The sequence below is a fragment of the Camelus bactrianus genome, chromosome 9, assembly GCF_048773025.1.
Source record: "Camelus bactrianus isolate YW-2024 breed Bactrian camel chromosome 9, ASM4877302v1, whole genome shotgun sequence".
NCBI classification, from domain to species: Eukaryota; Metazoa; Chordata; class Mammalia; order Artiodactyla; family Camelidae; genus Camelus; species Camelus bactrianus.
Genome location: NC_133547.1, coordinates 540496 through 562896, shown reverse-complemented (window position 1 = coordinate 562896; position 22401 = coordinate 540496). Strand labels below are relative to the sequence as shown.

The following is a 22401-nucleotide window of genomic DNA, read 5'->3' as shown; positions in this document are numbered from 1 at the left end:
TACAAAAGCTTCTCCCCTAGTTTTGCCTGGTGCTGCCCAGTTTGAATTGGTGTTTGCTCAAAATTTGCTCTCTTCAAGAAAGAAAAATACTATATGATATCACTTATATGTAGAATCAAAAAAAAAAAAAGACATGGATGAATTTATTTATAAAACAGAAATAGGCTCACAGACATAGAGAACAAACTTGTGGTTAACAGAGAGGAAAGGTGTTGGGAAGGGATAAATGAGACTTCGAAATTTGCAGATACTAACTACTATATACAAAGTAGATAAACAACAGGTCCTATTGTATAGCGCATGGAACTATATTCCCTATCTTATAGTAATCCATAATTAAAAAGAATATGAAAAGGAATATGTGTATGTGTATGTATGACTGAAACAGTATGCTGTACACCAGAATGTGACACATTGTAAACTGCCTATGCTTCAACTAGAAGAAAACTAAATAAAGCAAGTAAAATAGATAAATGACAACGGCCTACTGTACAGAACAGGGAACTATTCAATTTCTTATAATAAGCTACAATGGCAAAGAATGTGAAAAAATATGTGTATATATATGTATATTATATATATATATATATATATGTATATGTATGTATACGTATGGCTAAATCACTTTGCTGTACACCTGAAACTAATGTTGTACATCAAGTACACTTCACTAATATATATATATATATATATTTGATCAAAAAATTTTTATGTACCTTACTTGTCATTTAACAAAACAACCACCACACAAAACCCCACAAGGCTCATTCTTGCTCAGCTTCCTTACTGCTCGGGGTAATAGTACATCCCATCCCCCTGCTCCGCAAAATCACCTACCTTTTCTCCTTGTTTCCATTGCACCTGCCACATTCTAACATACTATATAACATAGTATTTCCTATTTCCTATTTCTTGTGTTTTCCTTAAACATAATGGAAGCTGCGTAAAGGCAGTGCTCTTTGCTTCTCTTGTGCCGGAATTTCTCCCATGGACCCAGAAAAAGTTCCTGAAAACTCAGTGTGTGCTCAGGGAACATTTGTTAGGGCAGTGAATAAACATGACAACTCAATTTCTCTCTTATTTTTAGTATTCTAGGTACACTAAATGTCCTCTGTAACTCTCCCTGTAAAGGAGTATTGCTCCATGCTTCCAGGAATGAAAATGAATCACATTTGGTACAGGAATCATACTATAATAAAGGTAAAAAAAAAACACATTTGGGAGACGAAATTCACACAATGACCAAGGTTTAGGACAGTCACATGCCCAACTTGATTCTACCATTTTTTGGGGTGTGGCAGGGAGATAACTATTGTCATTTCTTTCTAGAGGGGTAACTGGGGGTTGAACCCAGGACCACATGCATGGTAAGCACGTGCTCTACCACGTGAGCTATACTTTCTCTCCACGGTTCTTCTATCTTTTCTGACTTCAGAAATCTATCTTGTAAATCTTCTTGAGGTCTTAACTTTTTTCATCTTTCACCGGTGTTTCCCCAGAGCTATTCCTGCTACTATCTTTCAAGAAATACATAAACATTACTAACTGCTTTCTGAAATGCACATCGTGCAATGGTTTTTCTGAGATAGTCTCAACTTCACCTATAAGATGCCACGCCAATGCTTGCAGACATAATACTCACTTCCTAGCAGAAAGATGACATCATGGGGTTTAGATACCCCTTTTTTGTTTTTGTTCATTTGTTGGGGGGGTGAGGTAATTATGTTTATTTATTTATTTTAATGGCGGTACTGGGGGTTGAACCCAGGACCTAATGCATGCTAGACATGTACTCTTCGACTGAATTATACCCTCCCCCCAATACCCATTTATTTTAGGGTTCAGCTGCTCTCTTTTGCACGCATATTCCAACTGAAAATAGCAGCTTCTGTCTGGTACCTGACAATTGTATCTTAAGTCATTTTTTGTTTGATTCCTAAAAAAATTTGTGTGTATCTGAGGGTATGGTTAAAAAAGATATTATATGGATAAAAGTCTTCCTCAGTGGGTGAGAGAACCCCTAAGTATACAGGCCAGAGAGTGGCTTTGGGCGAAACCTGAGATCTGGTTGTTCATCTAGTTCAGGGTGGCCCACCATCTGTGGAAGAAAATCACAGGTTCCAAACGGAGTTATGCTAGGCCCTGACAACAAACAGGGTCTGACTATCAGAGGGAACTGAAGCGGCTTCTTTCCCTGGAAAAACAGCCTTAACTGGTCAGTTAGGAATTTGCTGCTCAGCACCAATGAGGTAATCTGTCACATGGGCCCTCTCTGTCCCCTAAGGAAGATGAGGTAATCATCTGTCCCCCCATAGGTAGGTTACCTAAGCCTGAAATCATCTGTTTTAGTGATGACTTCCATGTCTTCCCTTAAAAAACCTTTCCCTTCCTGGGGCCCTTTGGAGCTCTCCACTTTGCCAGGTGGGATGCCGCTCAATTCCTGACTCAATCAATAAAGCCAAATACATCTTTAAAATTTACTCAGTTGATTTTGTTTTCTCTGTTACCACATCCCTCTTCTTTCTTCCCAGTTAGGACCTGTATAAAATCTTTTCTATTGTTCCTAACTAATCACACTGAAACTCACAAAAGTGACTCTAAAGCTACAGGCTACAACTATTTGAAGAGCAATAACATCGTTTCCAGCTATGCATGGACTTAATCACGTCTGAATAGCTGTATGGAATGATGCTCCACTTCCTTCGATGGTGGACCAAAGAGAACCGCACAACCGAAAACTTGTGAGAAAAGTTTTATTTAGCGCCCTTGCTCAGTAGTATAGCTCTAGAGTTAACTTCTCAGCTCTGAGGATCTGCTTCATAGAGGTAAGGGTGGAGCCAGAGTATACAGGAGATTTCTTGCTGGGAAAAAGAAAAAACGAAGAAAGGTATTCAAACATTAAAAGGTTGTTGGTAATCACAAAGCACAGACAAGTCAAGTTAATGATTTCAGTGCTTAGTGCTTTTTTTTGTGTAGAGGAAGATGCAAGAATCTGGGGTCCTTGAAATGAGCCTTTAGGTATGCATCTTAGCTATCTAAGGCCATTGTCCAAAGCCCAGAATTCTTCCTGCTTAGCCCCATCCTGAATTCCGCTCGGGGCACACCTGGGCGTGGGGGTGCGGCGGCAGCGGCTTCGGGCTTCGTCCTCTTAGAACTGGAAAGGCGGACAGCATTCCCTGACCAACGTCTAAAATAGTACTTGTTCTTTGAAGGCAGGATGAGCTTCGAGGAGTCTGAAGCAACGGCTCTCCTCGCCATGAACAGGGAGCAAAGCGGCTCGCGCGGGAGGAGCATCACTTTCCTGCACTCCTCAGGGAACCTCGTGGCCACCATCCCTGCCCTCAGGCTGGAGAACTTTCTTCCCTGAGGTCGTCAGAGCCCCGGGACTTACGTCACACGGAAGTAGGGCCAAGGCAGACAGACACGAGGCATGAGCCAATACGGGAGCAGGATGCGGGCCTTCCCCGCCTGAGCATGCGTCAGGGGCGGGACTTCCGGCCTCTTCTGCCGGCGGCCAGTTTGCTTGGCGGCTCCGGCGGCGGAGTCGGCCCGCTGCTGCCGTTCCCTTGACCTCTGTCGGGGGCGAGGCTCCTCATGGGGCAGTGAGGGAGGAAGGGGGCACCCGCCTAGCCAGCCAGGGTGCCCTCACACCTGTAGCCTTCATTTCTGCGTCTCTCCTGTTGCGTGGCGGGCCGGGAACGAAAAGGTCCGAAGGAGACGCTGGCCCGCTGCACCGAGGCGCGTCCGAGGCTCCGTGACGCCCCCCGGTGGGCATCGCGCCAGGCCCGGGATACGGACCCGACGCCCGGGACCCCTCCTGTCCCGCCGCTCCCGGTCTCCTCTCCTCTCCTACGGCTCCCGGCCCCGCTCCGCCCTCAGACCACGATGGCGGCGGCCGCGCTGAGGGACCCGCCTCAGGTAAACGCGCGTCCTCCGGGCCCGCACCGCCCTCTCCCGCCGGACACTAGAGCCCCGAGTGCGGGGCGCCTGCTCGCGTGCCTGCGGCCCGGGCGCCGGGGTCCAGGCCGGGGAGGCGGCCGTGCGTGGGGCCGTGTTTCTGACGGACGGCATGACGGCGCGGGGACGGGCCCCCAGGCAGAGAGGAGGGTACATGTAAAGGCTGGAGTTCGGACTGAGTCGGGTCCAGGGTACAGCAACCCAGACCAAAACAGGCTCCATCTAGCTGCAGAGACCAGAGCCGACTGGCGGCAGGGGGCAGGGGGGAAGGGAGGAGGCAGGCAGCACAGGAGGATTAATCGCAAGAGTCGTAGTGAATGTTGATGGACCAGAGTGACCGCCCTGGATGTGTGAGAAGTGGTTGAATTCTGGATCCACTTTTGGAGAAGGGCCTCTCGGAATTGGGGGTGTTGCTCTTGGTGAGAGAAGGGAAGTAGTAGTGAGGGACGACCTAGTCTTTCGTCCTAGTAGGCGACAGATGGAAGGCCCATCCGTTCGTTAGGGACGTTAGCAGTAGGTTAATTTTCCTTGGCGATACTGTAAGTTTATTTCCGCTCTTAAGAGTCTGAGATGTTTCAGAGAAGAGTGAGTGTAGGCAACAAGCGGGTAGCTGGACAGGCAGGTCTGGACAGCTAGGGAAGTCGTTGAGGATGGAGACTTTTCAAAAATGATGGCCGTTATGTGCACGAGGGTGAAGCTGTTTAACACAATTAGGAGGGGAACGTAGGTTACGGTGGCAATGCTATTAGTAGGTCGAAAAGACGGGTGTGTGCTAAGAAGTGGCTCTCGCTGAGTGCCTGGTTGGGTTTGCTGGGCAGTGCAAATGCAAGCGAGGTGAAGTGGCAGTGGGAACGGTGTGGGAGAGGAGTTGATCGGGCAGGTGGCCAAGGCTTCCATGGGATGAGTGGATGGAAGATGGCTGGGGAGAGGTAGCGGGAACTGAGACAAGATGGCAGGGAGGCTGGGAGTGCTGCTTATTTAGCAGTGTATAGCTTTCCAGAATTTTAAGGTGAGGTTTGATGGGGTCCAGGTAGTTTGAGTCTTGTTCTGACGGAAGAGGTCTGGGGCAAATATGGTCGTCACTGTTCCTGGTAGGGAGATCTTCAGGGCTGGGGTTTCCACAAAGGTTGAGTGGAGAGAGGAGCGTTGTGGCTGCTGAAGGGATAGCCTGGCGGTACAGAAACGCAGCAGGATCATGGGAGTATGAAATTGACTCTTGGTTCCCGGTGGCTAATAGTGAAGCAAGGATTAGAGGCAGCTGGGGAGGTCTTCTGTGCAATGTTGGACGCTTTCCCTGGCATTCGGTGCATTAGAGGACCATGGTTGTGCTGAATCGTAGTTGAATTTTTCAAGCATTCTGTGCAGGCCTTGTGCCAAGCACATGGGTGTGTCCCGGGAGACTCCTGTGGCGTGGAGCAGGAAGTGTGCAGGGCTGTGGGAGTGCAAGGGTAGGTTCTGAAGATGCGAGAGAGGTGCAGTCTACACTGTGATGTGCACGTGGAGAGGAGGTGTGAGCTGATGGCTCCTGGACCCTGGTGTTGAAGACTTAAGGGTGAAGCGCGAGCTTGTGTCTTTCAGGCGTGATTTGGGAGATCCAAGAGGAATTGCTTGGCAGGAGGGCTGGGGCCGTTCAGGCCAGGCCCAGAGCTGAGATGGCATGTGTGTGCCCCTGTCTGTTGTTGCTGAGGACTGAACACTGATTAACGGGCAGTGAGGAGACTGTGGGCATCAGTGGCACCAGGGCCTGGCATCCTGTGTCAGGTGGGAGGTCCGGTGGAGGGTGGGAATGGCATAGATGTGTGGGGAGGTGGATTGTGGGTTGTCAGAGGGAGAACGTTCAAGATTTCGTCTGTCCCCTTCATGACAGGGTGGTGTGAGCTTTCTGGATGTTGCCGTGCGCTTCTCCGGGAAGGAATGGAGGCTCCTTGATGAGGCTCAGAGACGCCTGTACCTCGATGTGATGCTGAAGAACTATGCACTTGTATCCTCACTGGGTGAGACCGTCCCCTCCGCTTCCCCCTCCCCAGTGGCATAGGCTCTGTGTCCTGCCTCACTCCCCTTTGTGAAGGTGGTGCTCTGTCCTCAAATGTGCTGCAGGCAGTGCTTGCTTCCGCAGTTTTCTGGGGGAGTTGTGGCAGGTGGAAGGCTGGGGTGTTTGCACTGCTCTTCTCTCTCCTGCAGCCTTAGTACCTGCTGTACTGAACCCTCATGGGGAAGGATTGGAGGTCAGCTGTCTTGCAGTAAGGCTAATGGATGCACCTTGGTTCCCCTTTCCCTGAGTGTGTCCAGATCCATGCAATTTCTGTGGCCCCAACTGGAGCTGACAATTCCATGTGCCTGGATTTGTCCTGTGTATGGAATTGCAGCCATTGTCATGGTGGGTACTTACCTGGACTTTGAGCTACGGTTCAACTGTTTCCTGTATTGTTCTCTTTGTGATGTTTAGACATCCTCTCTCCCTGTCCCCACCCACCCACCATTATTGTGGTACAATGCACAAATAAAATTCTATATATTTAAAGTATGTAACAGGATGATATCCATAGCTATTTTAAAATAATTATCGCTGTGGAGTTAACGTGTGAGCTAACTTAATTTATTTGTTCTTTCTTTTTCTTTTGGTGAGAACATTTAAGATGTACTTTCTTAGCAAATTGCAGCTTGACAATGCAGTGTTAATAACTACAGTCACCATACTGTGCATTAGATGTTCAGAACTTTCTGGTCTTGTAAATGATAGTATATCCTTTGACCAGCATCTCCCAGTTTACCTAGTCATCAGCCTCTGGCCTTCTCTTTCTGTTTCTGAGTTCACTTTATTTTTGTTTTCTGAAGATTCTCCTTATAAGTAATAGCATACTTATGTGTCTTTGTCTGAGTGGCTTCTTTGACTTAGCATAATGTCCTCCAGGTTTATTTATGTTGTTGCTAGTGACAGGGTTCTTTGTTTTCACGGCTGAATATTTCTTCACGTATATTTGCATGTGTGTATACCACATTTTCATGGTCACTTCATCCACTAATAGACGCCTTAGAAGGTTTCCATCTCTTGTCTGTGCAGATAATGCTGCAATAAAAATGGAGATACTGATTTAGTTCATATATACCTAGAGTTATTGAGGAATAACTGTAATACTTTCCACAGTGACTGCACTAATTTGCATTTTTAGCAACAATGTTCGAAGGCTCTCTTTTGTCTCCACATCCTCGCCAACATGTTTCCTGTTGTCTTTTGGCTAAGTCATTCTAACAGGCCTGAGGTGACAGTTCATGGTTTTGATCTACATTTCCGCTGAGGATTAGTGATTGTGAGCACCGGTTAACCATTTGTATCTCTTTCACTGTGTTGAATTTTTCTTTTGCTGTTCAGCAACCTTTTAATTTGATGTAGTCCCACGTGTTTGCTTTTGCTTTCGGTGCCTGTGCTTTTGGTGCCATATTTTGTATGTTTTTCTGGGGTGAGGGGCAGAGGTATTTAGGTTTACTTATTTATGGAAATGGAGGTTCTGGGGATTGAAGTCAGAACCTTGTGCATGCTAAGTATGTAGTCTAACCACTGAGTTATACCTTCCCTCCTTGGTGCCAAAGTTTGAAATTGATTACCAAGGATAGTGTCACGGAGCCCTCTTGTGTATGTTTTTCTAGGAGTTTACGGTTTCAGCTCTTCCATTGAGGTGTCTAATCCTTGTTGAGTTCGTTTTCATGAGTCCTGGAATATGGGAATCCAGTTTCATACGTTTGATGTGGATATGCAGTTTTCCCAGCAGTGTTCACGGAAGAGACTGTGCTTTTGCTCCTGTGTGCGGTTTGTGCCCTTACCGAAGGCCAGCTGCCTGCGGATGCCTGGGCTTGTTCTGGGCTGTCTCTTCTGTTCTCTGGCCTGTCCGTTTTTATGCCAGTACCATACTGTTTTGATTACCGTCATTTTGTAATATGATTCGAGGGTAGGACTGAGATGCTTTTCTCTCTGATCTTCTCAGGATTGCATTGGCTGTTCAGGCTCTTTTGTGGTTGTCTGCACAGGTAGTTTTTCTCTATTTCTGGGAAAAATAGTGTTGGAATTTCAGTAGGAGTTGCATACAAACTAGAGGACTTTGGGTATTACGGCCATTTTCACAATATTAACTCTTCCAATCCCTGGACACTGGGCATTTTCCCATTTATTTCCACCTTTAATGTCCTTTATCAGTGACTAAACACTTTTTCACATACACATTTTTCTGCTCCTTGGTTAATTTCCTTCCTAAGTATGTATTGGTGTTGATGCTGTTAACTGCAGTTGTTTCTTCCTTTCGAAACTGTCACTCTTTTTTTTGTTTGTTTTTCAGATAGTCTATTGTTACTGGGCTGCAGTTCAAGTGATTTTTGTATGTTAATTTTGTATCCTCCAACTTTCTGATTTTGTTTATGCACTCTTACCAGTTCTGTGGGAGAGTCGTTAAGTGTCATCTGTAGAGAAGACTTTGCTTCTTCCTTTCAGATTTAGAGGCCACTTACTTCTTTTTGTTGCCCAATTGGTCTGGGTAGACTCCTGTAGTTGAACGGAAGTGATGAGAGAGTCCATCCTTGTGTCATTCCAGATTGGAGAGGGAAAACTTTTAGCTTTTACTATAAATATGGACTAGGCTGTAACGTGTCATATATGGCGTGTGTCATGGTGAAGTACGCTTCTCCTGTACTTAGTTTGTTGAGAGTTTTTACTATAAAAGTGTGCCGAAGTTTTTGGAATGCTTTTTCTGCATCAATTGCAAAGATCATATGCTTTTTATTCTCCATTCTGCTCAAGAGGTGTATCGCATGTATCGCATTGATCTGTGTACCTTGAGGCATCCTTACATCGCAGGGGTGACTCCAGTTGTTCCGGGTGTATGTTTTCTTGCGCTGCTGAATTTGGTTCTGTGGTATTTTACTGAATATTTCTGCTTATGTGTTGATCATGAATGTTGGGTTGCAGCTTTCTTGTAGTGTCCTTGTGTAGGTTTGGTAGCAGGGTAATGCTGAGCTCATAAAATGAGTTTGGAAGAGGTTCATCCTCTTCAATGTTTGGAAACTTGTGGAGGATGGGGCTAATTCTTCTGAAATATTTGATGGACTTGACCAGCGAATTTGTCTGGTCCTGGGCTGTTGGTTGTTGGCAGATGTTTGATAATTGATTCCATCTCCTTACTGGTTAGGTCTGTTTGTTTTTTCAGTTTCACAATTCAGTCTCGGTTAAATGGTTTGTAGGATTGTATCCATTTCTTCTGGGTTATGCAATTTGTTGGTATTTAACTCATCATAGTAGTCTTTTATACTCCTTTGTGTTTCTGTGTTAATAGTTGTAATGTCTCTTTGATTTCTGATTTTATCTGAGTGTTTTTTCTTTGTGGACGTAAAGATTTGTCAATTTTGTTTAACTTTTCAAAAGTGAACTCCTTGTCTTTTGTCTTGTAGTCTCTTTCATTTATTTCTGCCCTGAGAATTCTTACTGCCTTTCTTCTGGTAATTTTGGGTTTAGTTTCTTCTTTCAACAGTTCCTTGAGATATAAAGGTGTTTATTTTCTCTTTTTTTGGGGGGGGGGTCGTGGTAATTAGATTGCTTGATTCATTGATCAATTGATTGATTGATAGTGGAAATACTGGGGCTTGAACCCAGGACATGGTGCATGTTAAGCCCATGCTGTACCCACTGGGATACACCATCCCCACCTCCCCACTGCGTTTCTTCTTATGTTGATGTATCTTAGCGGCCTGTTGTATCCCATTAAGAATCCCATCAGTGATTCATTTCCCACCTGTTCCTATCTGAGTGCCCTGTTAGGGATCAGGTACGCCAGAAACTCAGGAGCACTGGTTGAAATTATGGGGTGATTCCTGCATCCTGCTGTTCCTCGCAGCCAGTATTCGTGAGGTGAGTGAGTGCAGGCACCTGCAGGTGAGCGCTTAGGTGAGCATAGTGCTCACTCTGCTCTGCATGGTGTACCCAGTGCACACTGAGTCAGCCCGTTTAGTTCTGTATTATTTCTATCTGTGTGTTGAACAAGTTGTGTGTGTGTGTATTGTTTACATTATTTTGTTGAATTGTCTCTCTGGGTTATGTTGTTGCTCACTGAACTTTGTTCAAACATTTACGTTGAATTCTTTGATACTTGGTAGATCTCCATTTCCTTGGGTGTGATTTCAGCTAAATTATGGTATTCTGTATTGGTTTCACGTTTCCTTGATTTTGGGCGGTGGTGGTTTTCTGTAGCCTTGCGCCAATGTGTGCTGATTTGTTGGTGCAGCCTGTTTCCTGCAGACTGGGTGTTACCGTGTTGGTGGGGAAAGACCCCACCTGTGGTGGGTGCAGCGGTGCCAGCTTGATCGTCTGTGGCCACTGTGACTCTGGGGAAGAGCCAGGTGTGTTGGTGTCAGTGCAGCAGCTTCACCTGAAGTCACCCCCGGTGAAGGTATCAGGAGTTCTCAGTCAGCGAGGCTGAGCGTGTCCACAGCGGTGGGGAAGGCTGCTGGGGAACTCGCGAACTCATTCTCCCATGGACGGAGGAGCTTCTGGCCAAAGGGATCCATCCATGTTGGTGCCCAGTTGGCTCTTGGGCTCCCTGTTGGTTGTGCTGGCCCTGGTGTCTGACAGGCGGGCACCTGTGGGGTGACAGCAGTTCTGGGGTGTGGGTCGTTGCCTAGTCTTGAGCAGCCTTGCCTTTGGATTGTGAGATGTGGCCACGCAGGGAGCAGCCCCGGGGTCTGTGTGTGGCCGCACACCTGAACACAGTGGCTAGGGGGCGGTAGAGCTGGCGACTCTGTAGCGAAGTGGTCTTCTGGCCCTGAGACACAGTAGTACGAGATGTAGCGGTGGCTACAGAGTGGCGGCAGGTTCTGGAATGCCAGCAGCCACAGAGTAGGTGCAGCACTTTGGCTCCAGGACGTGCACAGGGTTGGAAGGGGGTGGCAGCCCTCATCCTAGATTGTCACAACGGCAGCTCTCACCGAGGTGTGGCCCTGTAGCTTCGGACACTCCAGGGCATGTGCTGTTGCCGTGGCTGTTGGGTAGCTGGCTGGCGCAAGCTCCAGTGTCCTCTGTGGAGCAGGCAGCTGGCGTCTCCTGCAGAGCAGGCCACCAGGGCTGCAGTGGCTCCCCCTTGTGGCTGACATAGTAAGCCCAGTGACAGCCCAGCCCTTGTTTCCTAGTGTTCTCCAGATGTCTGTGCTAACACAGTGTCTCCAGCCATCCTTTCTGTGTGCTGGTTCCTTTCTTTATGCTCCAGTGTGTTGTAGTCAGCTCTTAATTTGACTCTTGAGCCTTGTAAGGCTAAGCGATTTCCTTCCTGGGCAGCCGTGGAATTGTTTTTGTCACTGGTGAAGGATGGTGTCTTCTTTTCTGCTATTTGGTGAGGTCACTCACCTTGTGCCCTTCTCGGGGCTGCTGTGTGCTGCGTTGCTGTGGGACAGCAGTGGCCATTCGCTTGTCCCGTTTTTCCTTCACTGCTTGTGTCCTGCATGTCCCAGGTGGTTGCAGATAGGACTTAGAGAGAAGGGTCCTCTGTGCATCGTGGTATGAACATGACTGCAGCCATGGGCAGGTGGTCTCAGAGGGGCCTGATCCTGGTAAACGGCAGCTGGGGACAGTGTAGCATCAGGGCTGTGTTATGAATACAGCTGGCCTGTGTCTTTGTTCATGCAGGGTTTTGGTGCCATTGCATGTGTTGTGATTGTGCTTTCATGGCCTTGATCCCACCCTTCTGCTGAGGTTCAGATCAGCAGTGGAAAAGGCCCCACAGGAAGCTGTGGTCGGAGAAGTGAGTACTAGACTCTGCGCATCCTTGTGTCACAGCCTGTTTCTGTGTCCTTCCCCGGGTAAGGTCTCCACCATTGTCAGACTCTAGGGGCCCAGTAATGCACAGCAGCTGCTGCTCAAACTCAATTCCAGTTCCCTAGTCTTGAAAAGCATCCCATCTGCGTGAAAACCCTCATCCTTACGTGAGACTGTCACACATTTGTGGTGAGCTCGGCCCCCCTCCCCCACACCCATGAAGTCTACGTGTCCTTCACGATTGTCACTTTGCATTCAGGTTGCTGCTGTGGAGCTGGGGGTGATGAGACATCCTGTGAAGAGACTGTTCCCGAAGCGGTGACCCAGGCTGGGTCTCCTGAGGCCGCTTCGTCTTCCCAGAAGACCCACCCCTGTGAGATGTGTGGTCCTGTTTTGAGAGACATTTTCCAGGTGGCTGAGCAGCAAGGAACAGGACACAGCCAGAAACTGTTGAGGTGTGGGGCGTGTGCAACACAATTCTATATACCTTTGGAAAGCAGTGTGCAAGGGGCTTCGTTTCTCAAGAGCCACAGATTCCACGTGTCACATGATCCTTTTACTTCCGGGAAAATCGTGGCCAATGCCAGACCTCTGCAGCAACAGGCCACACCTACTGTGGAGAAGCCAAATACAGCCACAGCTTTACAAAGCAGAAGTCTTCCCATTTCAGGAGAATGCGACAAAGCCCTCGGCCCTGAACACACACTTGTTCAGGACCAGGGTGTCGACACTGAAAGACCACGCTTTGTGTGCAGTGAGTGTGGCAAAACATTTAGGTACAAAGTCTCATTTGTTATGCACCATAGAATCCACTCTGGAGAAACGCTTCATGTGTTTAACCAATGTGGCAAAACGTTTAGGCAAAACTCAACCTTCAGTCAACATGGAAAAATGTGTACTGGTTCAAGACAGGACAAGTGCAGCAAATGTGGGAAATCCCTGAGCCACAAGTCTGACTTCATTTATCCCCAGAAATTGCACAATGGTGCAAGCAGCTCCGTGTGCAGTGACTGTGCAGGGTCTTTTTCCGATAGGTCTGAGTTGATTCCACGTGAGAGAGTTTTCTCTGGAGAAGGGTTTTATAAGTGTAATGACTGTGTGAAATCTTTTAGCTGTAGGTCTGCCCTCATTTATCATCAGAGATCTCACACAGGAGAAAAGCCGTATGAGTGCAGTGACTGTGGGAAAGCCTTTACCACTAACTCCTTCCTCCGTCGTCATCAGAGAGTTCATTCTGGAGAACGGCCTCATGAGTGTAGTGACTGTGGGAAATGTTTCAACTTGAAGTCTTCCTTCATTTATCATCAGAGATCTCACACAGGAGAACAGCCTTATAAGTGCAGTCATTGCGGGAAATCTTACACCACTCGTTTTAACCTCCGTTGTCATCTACGAGTTCACTCTGGAGAAAGGCTTTCTGAGTGCAGGTACTGTGGGAAATCTTTTACATCTAAGGCTGCCCTCACACGTCATCAGAGATCTCACACAGGAGAAAAGCCGTATAAGTGCAGTGAATGTGGGAAGTCTTTTACTTTTAGTTCCAACCTCCGTTACCATCAGAGAAGTCATTCTGGAGAAAAGCCTTATGAGTGCGTTGACTGTTGGAAATCTTTTTCGTCTAGGTCCTCTTTCACATATCATCGGAAATCTCACACTGGAGAAAGGCCTTATGAGTGCAGTGACTGTGGGAAAGCCTTTAAGACTAACTACTTCCTCCGTTGTCATCAGAGAGTTCATTCTGGAGAACGGCCTTATGAGTGCAGTGACTGTGGGAAGTCTTTTTTCTCTAGGTCTGCCTTAAGATACCATCAGAAATCTCACAGAGGAGGAAAGCCTTATGAGTGCAGTGACTGTGGGAAATCTTATACCACTAGTTTTAGCCTCCTTAGTCATCTAAGAGTTCACTCTGGAGAAAGGCCTTCTGAGTGCAGTGAATGTGGGAAGCCTTTTCTCTTTAAATCCAGATTTTGTTCCCGTCAGGAAGTTCATTCTGGAAAGAGATCTTATAAAAGGTGCAGTGAGTGTGGGAAATGTTTTACCAGTAACAACGCCCTCCGTTACCATCTGAGAATTCATTCTGGGGAAAGGCCTTATGAGTGCAGTGTCTGTGGGAAATGTTTTAGGTCTAAGTCTTCTGTCACGTATCATCAGAGATCTCACACAGGAGAAAAGCCTTATAAGTGCAGTGAATGTGAGAAATCTTTTACCAATAGATACAACCTCCGTTCCCATCAGAAAGTTCACACTGGGAAAAATCCTTATGAGTGCAGTGACTGTGGGAAATCTTTTATGTCTAAGTCTTCTGTCACATATCATCAGAGATCTCACACAGGAGAAAGACCTTATAAGTGCAGTGACTGTGGGAAGTCTTTTACTAATAAATCCAATCTGTGTTATCATCAGAGAGTTCACACAGGAGAAAGGCCATATAAGTGTAGTGAATGTGGGAAATCTTTTATCTCTAGTGATGCTCTGCGTATTCATTATAGACTTCATTCTGGAGAAAGGCCTTATAGATGTAGTGAATGTGGGAAATCCTTTATCCGTAGAAATGGTCTCAGAATACATCAGAGTGTTCACACAGGACAAAGACCTTATGTGTGTAGTGAGTGTGGGAAATCCTTCCATAATAAGTGTAGGCTTAGTGAACACCACAATGTTCACACAGGAACTAAACCTTATAAGTGCAGTGAATGTGGAAAATCTTTTGCCTTTAGTCACAGCTTCCAGTATCATCAGAGAGCTCATGCTGGAGAAAGGCCTTACAAATGCATTGAATGTGGGAAATCTTTTGTCACCAATTACCTCCTCCGTGTTCATCAGAGAACTCACACTGGAGAAAGACCTTATAAGTGTGGTGAATGTGGGAAATCCTTTACTTCTAGCTCCAACCTCCGTTATCACCAGAGTGCTCACACTGGAGAAAGGCCGTTCAAATGCACTGAATGTGGGAAATCTTTTCCCTTAAATTACCTCCTACGTGGTCATCAGAAAGCTCACACTGGAGAAGGACCTAAGTGCAGTGAATGTGGGAAATCCTTTACCGCTGTCTCCAGCCTCCGTTATCACCAGAGGGCTCACAGCAGAAAGGCCTTTCAGATGCACTGACTGGGAAATCTTTTACCGGTACTTCCACCCTCAGTTATCGTCAAAGAAGTCACACAGGAGAAAGGCCTTAAGAGTGCACTGAATGTGGGAAATGTCTTAACGGGCAAATCTTTCTCAACGTTGGGGTCTTCTCAGTAGAGAAAGCCGTGAATGTACAGGGAATGTGCATTTTCCTTGTTCAGTGTAAGGACACTGGGGAAACTGGGGGGCCATAGGGCTGGGTTGACTCTCACTCCAGGTGCTTCTGAGAGTGGCATGAGTTTTTTCCTTTCGTCAAATTAGAGATTACGGGGTGTTCAGAGACTTTTGATGGACCTGTGCTCCCCCAGTCTACAAGGAACCTGATACTTCCTGATGTGCACAATTCTTAGAGGTAATGGTGCTAGTTGTAAGACCCCTGGGTCCAGTGGAAACCATAATCAGTGCAGAAATGGTCGAAGAGGGAGTGGAGGAGGCTGCAGCCAACTAGATGGAATGTGCCTCTTCTAAGAATGCACCCAGATGTTCCTGTGACATTGAGCATGCAGGATCGGTTTGTACACAAATGTTGGGACCTCCAGGTGTGTTTATCATGCGTAGCTGGAGTCACTGTCATGCAATATATGTGGAAGGTTTTGTTTTGGGTTCTGTGGGGGCTAGTGAATCTGACCTCAAGGCCCTCACTGCAGAGGCAAGACAAAAAGGAGAAGGAGGCTGTGGCTGTTGTGACCCAGGCTGCCTTTGTGTTGCCTCCAGTAGAAGTGTACGTCATTGCTCCCTGGATTTGCTGCGACTGAACTCCGAGTGACCCCCAGCGGGCAGTCGGAGAGAGTTGGTGGATTCAATACAGGGTTGCCAAACCTGTTTTTCAAAGAGTGGGATATACCAATTTTTCATCTTTAGCCAATTTTTAAAGCTTTATCAAGGTATAATGTACATGTACTAAGCTGCATATATTTGAAATATACAAGTTAATAAGTTTTCACCTAGGAATGAGCCTCTGAAACCACCACAGTCCTGATCATGCCCATGTTTGTTGCGGTACGTTTAGCTCATGTCCTATTCTAATGTCCCCTTGCCCTTCTCACTTCTCCATTTATCATTTGGTTTCCTTTCCCTTACAGTAAATACCTCTGCATTTTCGTGAATTTATCTGATTGGAATCATAAAGTGTTTACTCTTTTTTTCTTCCTATTTCCGTTGTTGCCTAGTTACTTGAGATTCATCAGCGATGTATATGAGTGACTTAGCTATTTTCTGTTGAGTAGTATTCCTTGAGTGTATCACTGGGCGTTTATCCATTCATCTTTTTCCTGGGTGTTTTCTGGGTGTTATTTTGCTGGGTTCTCACTATGGAAAATAAAGCTGCTACAAACATTTGTGTCAGTTCTTTATATGGATGTATGATTCCTTTATCTTTCATTGATAACTCAGTGCAATGTGTGAGTCATGGGGCAGGTGAATGTTTAACTCTTTTTGAGAATAAGAAACTGATCGAAAAGAACTATTCCCTTTTGCGTTCCCATCAGCACTGTGGGAGAGTTCCAGTTCCTCAAAGTCCATGATAAGCGGTTTTTTTTTTTTAAGTGGAGATACTGGGAATTGGACCTCATGTATGCTGAGCATGTGTTCTGCCGGTGAGCTACACCCCAGCTCCCTGTGGCAATCTGGAATGTCAGCCCTTTGAGTCAATGAGTAGTGCTATCTCTCTGGTTTTCATTATACTTCCCTAGAGATTTGTGACCTTGAATGTTTGTATAATGTGCTGTTTACCACGTAGACATCTATTGTACAATTTTTGATCATATCATTTCCCAATTTTTTTCAATATGTTTTTGCTGTTTCCATCATTTAAGTCCCAGCACTCAGTAAAGCAATAAATTTAGCTGCACTTTGTAGGTTTTGCCAATTTCCAAGGTATAAATTCTCCCACCGTGTAAGTGGGATGTACTCAGAGAAGGAGCTGAGAAATTCTCCTTGGGGTCCCCTGGGTGCTTGGTGAAAACTAAACTTAGCCTGTGTGAGGGGAGACTTGAAAAGGCCAGGCGGACAACAGGTTTCCGGACTGGGAGGTGGCTGGAGATGCCAGCGGCCTCATGCTGAAGAGAGAATCCTGACCAGCCAGAGGGGAGGGACCTCCCTGCACACCCTGGGAGGGGCAGTAGAATCCCTGAGTGGCCTCATCTCAGTAGCCATCTGGTGCTGGAGCCGATATGCAGCCTCCCCAGAGGGGCAGTGGGAGGAGAGTGGGAATGAAGTGGGGGGCTGGGAAGATCCCCTGCACAGCCATATTCCCTCTGGCCTCATCTGATTCCTTGTAAGGGATTCTCATCCTCTGAACACTCTTCAAAGTTCTTTTCATCTTTCTTTTTTTGTGATTATTGACTGATGGTTTCCCACTAGTATTTCCCCTTCATGGACTTCACCATCACTTGGGGCTGCTTTTCCAGACACCCCATCGGGCAAGGGGAATACCGTGGGCCTCTCTTTCCCTTTTGAGGTATCTCAGGAGGACTCAGGTCCAGAAACATCAGGTGGAAGGGCCTCTGGATCCTGAGGAAACCTAGTGAGGTTTTTTCTATCAAGGCCTACATGAGCCATGTCTGATTGAAGGTCGCATCTTAGAGGTGACAGTGAGGAAGTGGTGATCCTAGTCAGGTATATGGAGTCTGGTTGGAGTGTGACCTTGGTAGTGGTGGGGCAGTAATAGGTTAGGAGTAAGGCCGGAACCTAGGAAACGGAGAAGTGTCTGGCGGCCTGCGAAGGCAGTTTAGATAGGACCCTTCTGAGTGTGTAACCAATTCTCCCTCTGTGGGTAAACTTTCTACCATTCATCCCTAAGGCGATGCCCTGCCCAGAATTCTAGTCCCTCTTGCCCTTGGCGTTCCCTCAGCACTGCTGAACAGTTCTTCCAACCTATAGGCTTGGTGACCTGCTGACGACTCCCCACCTCCTGCCCTCAACGTGCATGGTGTAAACACTGGGATTCCCTCAGTGAAGTGAAAAGTCAGGTGTCAGCCTCTGAGGGAAGAATCAGAGATTCAGTCTTTGGAGCAAAGTAAAGACTGAATGTCTGTAGCGATTGTGTTGTCCAAGACATATTGTTAAGAGGAAAATTAATGTCAGACAAAGAAGCACAGATCCAGGAGACTTAGCAGGAGAAATGTACAAAAACTACCTGTAGACATTTTGAAATTACGGAAAATCAATGATAAGAAATCCTGAAAGAAGCCAGAGGGGGAAAATACTCATTGAGGAACAAATTTAAGAATTTTTTTATCTAATATCTCCTCAGAAACTATGGAAGCAAGGAGAGGTGTGACGTATTTAAAGTGCTGATTTGAAAAAAAATCAACCTGGAATTCTGTACTATCAAAATTATCCTTCAATAGTGCAAGGAAATCAAACCCTTTAACAGACCAAAACAAAACAAAAACCAAGGGCATTTGTTGCCAGTAAACCTGCCATGTTAGTCTATTTGAGGTGCTGTAACAAAATACCATAGATTTGTTTATCAATGTAAGTATTTCTCTCTGATTCGGTGGCTGTGTTGTACCAGGTCAAGCTGCGCCTGTGGGTGAATTGTGGTGGGGTGGGGCGGGCAATGTGGAAATCAGGAGCTTTTCATATTCATGTATAAAGCTGGGGGGAAATGGAGGGACTTTGCTACTTGCAAAAAAAAATTCTTTAAAGTAAATAGATCTTAAATATAGAAATATCCTCATGGTATAATACTTTCTATGAAAAAACCCAAAACCCTCTATGACCCTCTTCCTGGTTCATGTCCGTGCCTTGCTGTATCCTCATGTTAGGGAAGGCGTTAGGGGTCTCTCTGGAGCCTCTTACAAAGGCACTGTTCCCACTCAGGAGTGCTCTGTACTTGCTATGACCGAAGCATCTCTCAAGGACTCCACCTCCTAATACTGTCATCTTTGGGAGTCATGCTTTCAACACACACAAAATTTTGGAAGGACAACACAAATATTCAGACCATAGAACTTGCCTTGCAAGAAATGTTTAAAAAGCTTTACAGATGCCAAAAAAATGATATAGGTCAGAAAGTTCAATCTATATGAGGAAGAGGATCGAATAAGGAATAAATGAAGGTAAAATAAAAAGTATGTCTCAAAAAAAGTAGTATTCTTGTTCTTAATTGATCTAACAGATAACAATTTGTTCAAAATAGTAATACCAAGAAGATAGTCTGTTATGTATGCTTATGTGCATGCTTACCTTTTGTGTATATGTTTACGCTCTTATGTAAGTGGAATGAATGACATCTATGATTAAAGGGACTAGAGGGAAGAATTGGGATTACTTGTTATTATGAGGTACACTGTGAAGCAGAAAGGTGTTATTTGAAAGTAGACTAGAGGGGAGGGCACAGCTCAAATGACAGAGCATATTTTCAGTATGCACGAGGTCCTGGGTTTAACTCCCAGTAGTACCTCCATCAAAAAAGTAAGTAAATAATTAAACAAAATTACCTCCTCCCTGCAAAAAGTAAAATAAAAGAAAATGGACTTGGATTAGTTGTCAAAAGTTTACTGCAGACTCCTGGGCAATAATTCAAAAGATAAAAAAAGAAGTATAACTGATACTCTAACAAGAGAAAATGGAATCATAAACTAAGAAAAGCAGAAAAGGAAAAAGTGGAAGACAAAAATTGGAACAAAAAACAAGGGCAACAAATACAAATTAGTAACAAATATGGGAGATATTAATCCCAGTATATCGATAAACCCTTTGAACAGGAAGGAGTAATTACAAAAGATTTTCAGAGGAGATAAAAGCTGAGATCCTGCTATGTGTTGTCTATAGAAACTGTCTTAAGCCTCTAATTTTATAATAATTTGTTGCAGGGCAATAGAAAATGAAGAGGGACAAATGCAAAGAAATGAAATAATTGAGGAAGGCAAGGTTTGCGTAACCAAGTCAGAGAGCACTCACTTTGAAGTTTCTAACTATGTGACGTGGTGGAGTCAGGTCAGTGTGTTAAGTAAACACTCATTTGCTGTGGCTTCACTGCTTAACAATATCGATTAGCTGTTGTCGCCATACCAAGGAATGTTATATTCATGTTTAATCATGAAATTATTCAGTTTATGACTGGGTTAGAAATGGCCTTATGACTAACTACTGGGGCAAAAGTTAGTTGGTGAGCTATTTAGCTAATTGGAAATCATTTAGGTCTTTGTTTACCAAAACACGCTTGACCTGATTGTATAGATTCTGTGAATGGAGCTATGGGAAGGACACAGCCTCATTACAGCTTATTGCATGAGCTTTAATCCCAATAAATATTTACAGAGCGTACTGAATTTTAGAAATGTGCAATAATACTCTCAGTATAATATGAGGGTTTGGAATTAAACATGCTTTAAAAAATTTTTAACATTGTCTTCTTTTGGTTGGGGGAAGTAATTAGGTCTATTTTTATTTATTTACTTTTTTTTTTTTTTAACGGAGGTATTGGAGATTGAACCCAGGACCTTGTGCTAGCTAAGCACACACTCTACTGCTGAGCTATACCCTCCCCCTAAACATGCTTTTAAATCCCACCATTGGCATAGAAACAACTACGTAGATCAACAGAACAGAATATAGAGCCCAGAAATAAACATGTGCATATATGGTCAATTTACTCACACCAAAGGAGTCAAGAATACACAAGGAGGAAAGGATTGTCTCTTCAATTAATGGTGGTGGGGAAAACTGGACAGACACAAAAGAATGATTATCTTACACCTTACACAAAAATCAATCCTAAATTGGTGAAAGACTTGAACATGTGACCTGGAACTCTTAAAACTCCTAAAAGAAAATATAGGGGAAAGCTCCTTGTCATTTGTCTTGGTATTGTTTTTTTGTTTTTTTGATTTGATAACCAAAGGCAAAGGTAATAAAAGTAAAAGTAAACAAGTGGGATTACATCCATCTTAAAAAGCTTCTATGCAGCAACAGAAACCATCAGCAAAATGAAAAGGGAATGGACATAACGGGATGAAATACTTGCAATGGGTTAATATCTAAAATATACAAAGAACTCATACAACTTGATAGCAAAGTAATAATTCAATTTTAAAATGGGCAGTGGACATTTTCCATTAAACATACAAAGGGGCAACAAGTATATGAAAATATGTTTAACATTACTAAATATGCAAACAAGGTGATAACATCACACATGTTAGAATGGCTATCATCAAAAAGACAAGTGCTAACAAGTGTTAGTGAGGATGCTGAGAAATGTGAACACTTGTGTACTCATTCTGGGAATGTAAATTAGTGCAGCCACTATGGGAAAAAGTAGGGAGTTTCCTCAAAAAAAAAAAAAAATAGAACTACCATACTATCCAGCATTTCCACATATGGGTGTAATTCCAAAGGAAATGAAAACAGGATATTGAAGTGATAAGTGCTCTCCTATATTCATTACAGCATTGTTCACCATACCCAAGATGGAAACAATCTGTGTCCATCAGCGGATGAATGGATAAAGACGATGTTTTAAACATATATAACGGAATACTGCCCAGCCATGAGAAAGAAGGAACTCTTGCCATTTGTGACAACATCAATGGACCTTTAAGGCATTGTGCTGTGAAATAAGTGAAACAGGAAGACAAATACTGTATAGTATCACTTACATGCAGAATCTTAAAAAGTCAAACTTACAACATATAAATGTTGTTGGGGTGATGCGGGGTGGACGAAATAGGGTAAGGTTGGTGAAAGGAAAGAAACTCAGGCATAAAATGAATAAGACCTGAGGATCTAATGTAAAATATGAGTATGATTGATAACAGTGTATTGTATAATTGAAGTATGTAAGAGAGTAGAACTTAAATGTTCTCTCACACACCCACAAGATATGTGAAGTGATCATGTGTTAACTAGATGGGAATCATTTCACAGTGTATACATATATTAAATCAGCACTATGTTCATATTGATATCTTACAGTTTTAAGTCAATTATAAGTCAGTAAAGCTGATTAAAAAATAAAACCATAAATAAGTCAAACCCCCCAGACATGCCTTTCTTGATCAAACTAACAAATATCAAATCTATCTGATGCTTCGTATTTTTAAATTATCTGACAGATTTGTAGAAAGACCCTGACTTATAGAAATGGAGTTCCAAAAAGTGTTCACTGACATGATGAATCCAAACTTACTCAAAATCTGTCAGAGATTTGTATTCCCCAACTCATTTTATGGTGCTAGAATAGCATTCTCAAAACTTATAAATAAGTAAGTTTTATTTATAAAATAAATTCTGCTATGCTTCCTGAATGTAGTACGAGTTGAAAGCATCTCAGTAATTCAGGAATGGTTTATTATTAGAAAATACATCTAATAGCATTCAACATATTAATGAATTATAAACATGTTTAGCTTAAATGCAAAAAAAAAAAAATCTATTCACATCAGAAAACAACACAACCATGCAGAGAAATCTGTATCATTAACTGTTCAAATTTTATCAAAGAATACACTACAATAAGCCAGAATTTTAGCAATAAAATCAAGTTTTGGTTTGAGATTAGCAAGCAAACAAGCCTGTCA

General features: G+C 44.3%; 1 protein-coding gene across 4 annotated transcripts in view; it reads left to right on the top strand.

Moving 5' to 3' along the window:
- Nucleotides 1-16207, top strand: part of LOC105074525 (zinc finger protein 792-like) — a 39186-nt gene extending 22979 nt beyond the window's left edge. The window contains exons 2-4 of one of the 4 annotated variants that reach the window (XM_074370900.1): nucleotides 3213-3918; nucleotides 5825-5951; nucleotides 12003-16207. In XM_074370900.1, the coding sequence (XP_074227001.1) occupies nucleotides 3886-3918; nucleotides 5825-5951; nucleotides 12003-14851 (3009 nt within the window). In that variant the 5' untranslated portion in view covers nucleotides 3213-3885 and the 3' untranslated portion in view covers nucleotides 14852-16207. Of the gene's footprint in view, nucleotides 1-3212; nucleotides 3919-5824; nucleotides 5952-6138; nucleotides 8907-12002 lie in introns of those variants that run through there. The other 3 variants (XM_074370901.1, XM_074370906.1, XM_074370904.1) reach the window with 3 other exon arrangements.
- The last annotated feature ends 6194 nt before the right edge of the window (nucleotides 16208-22401 follow it).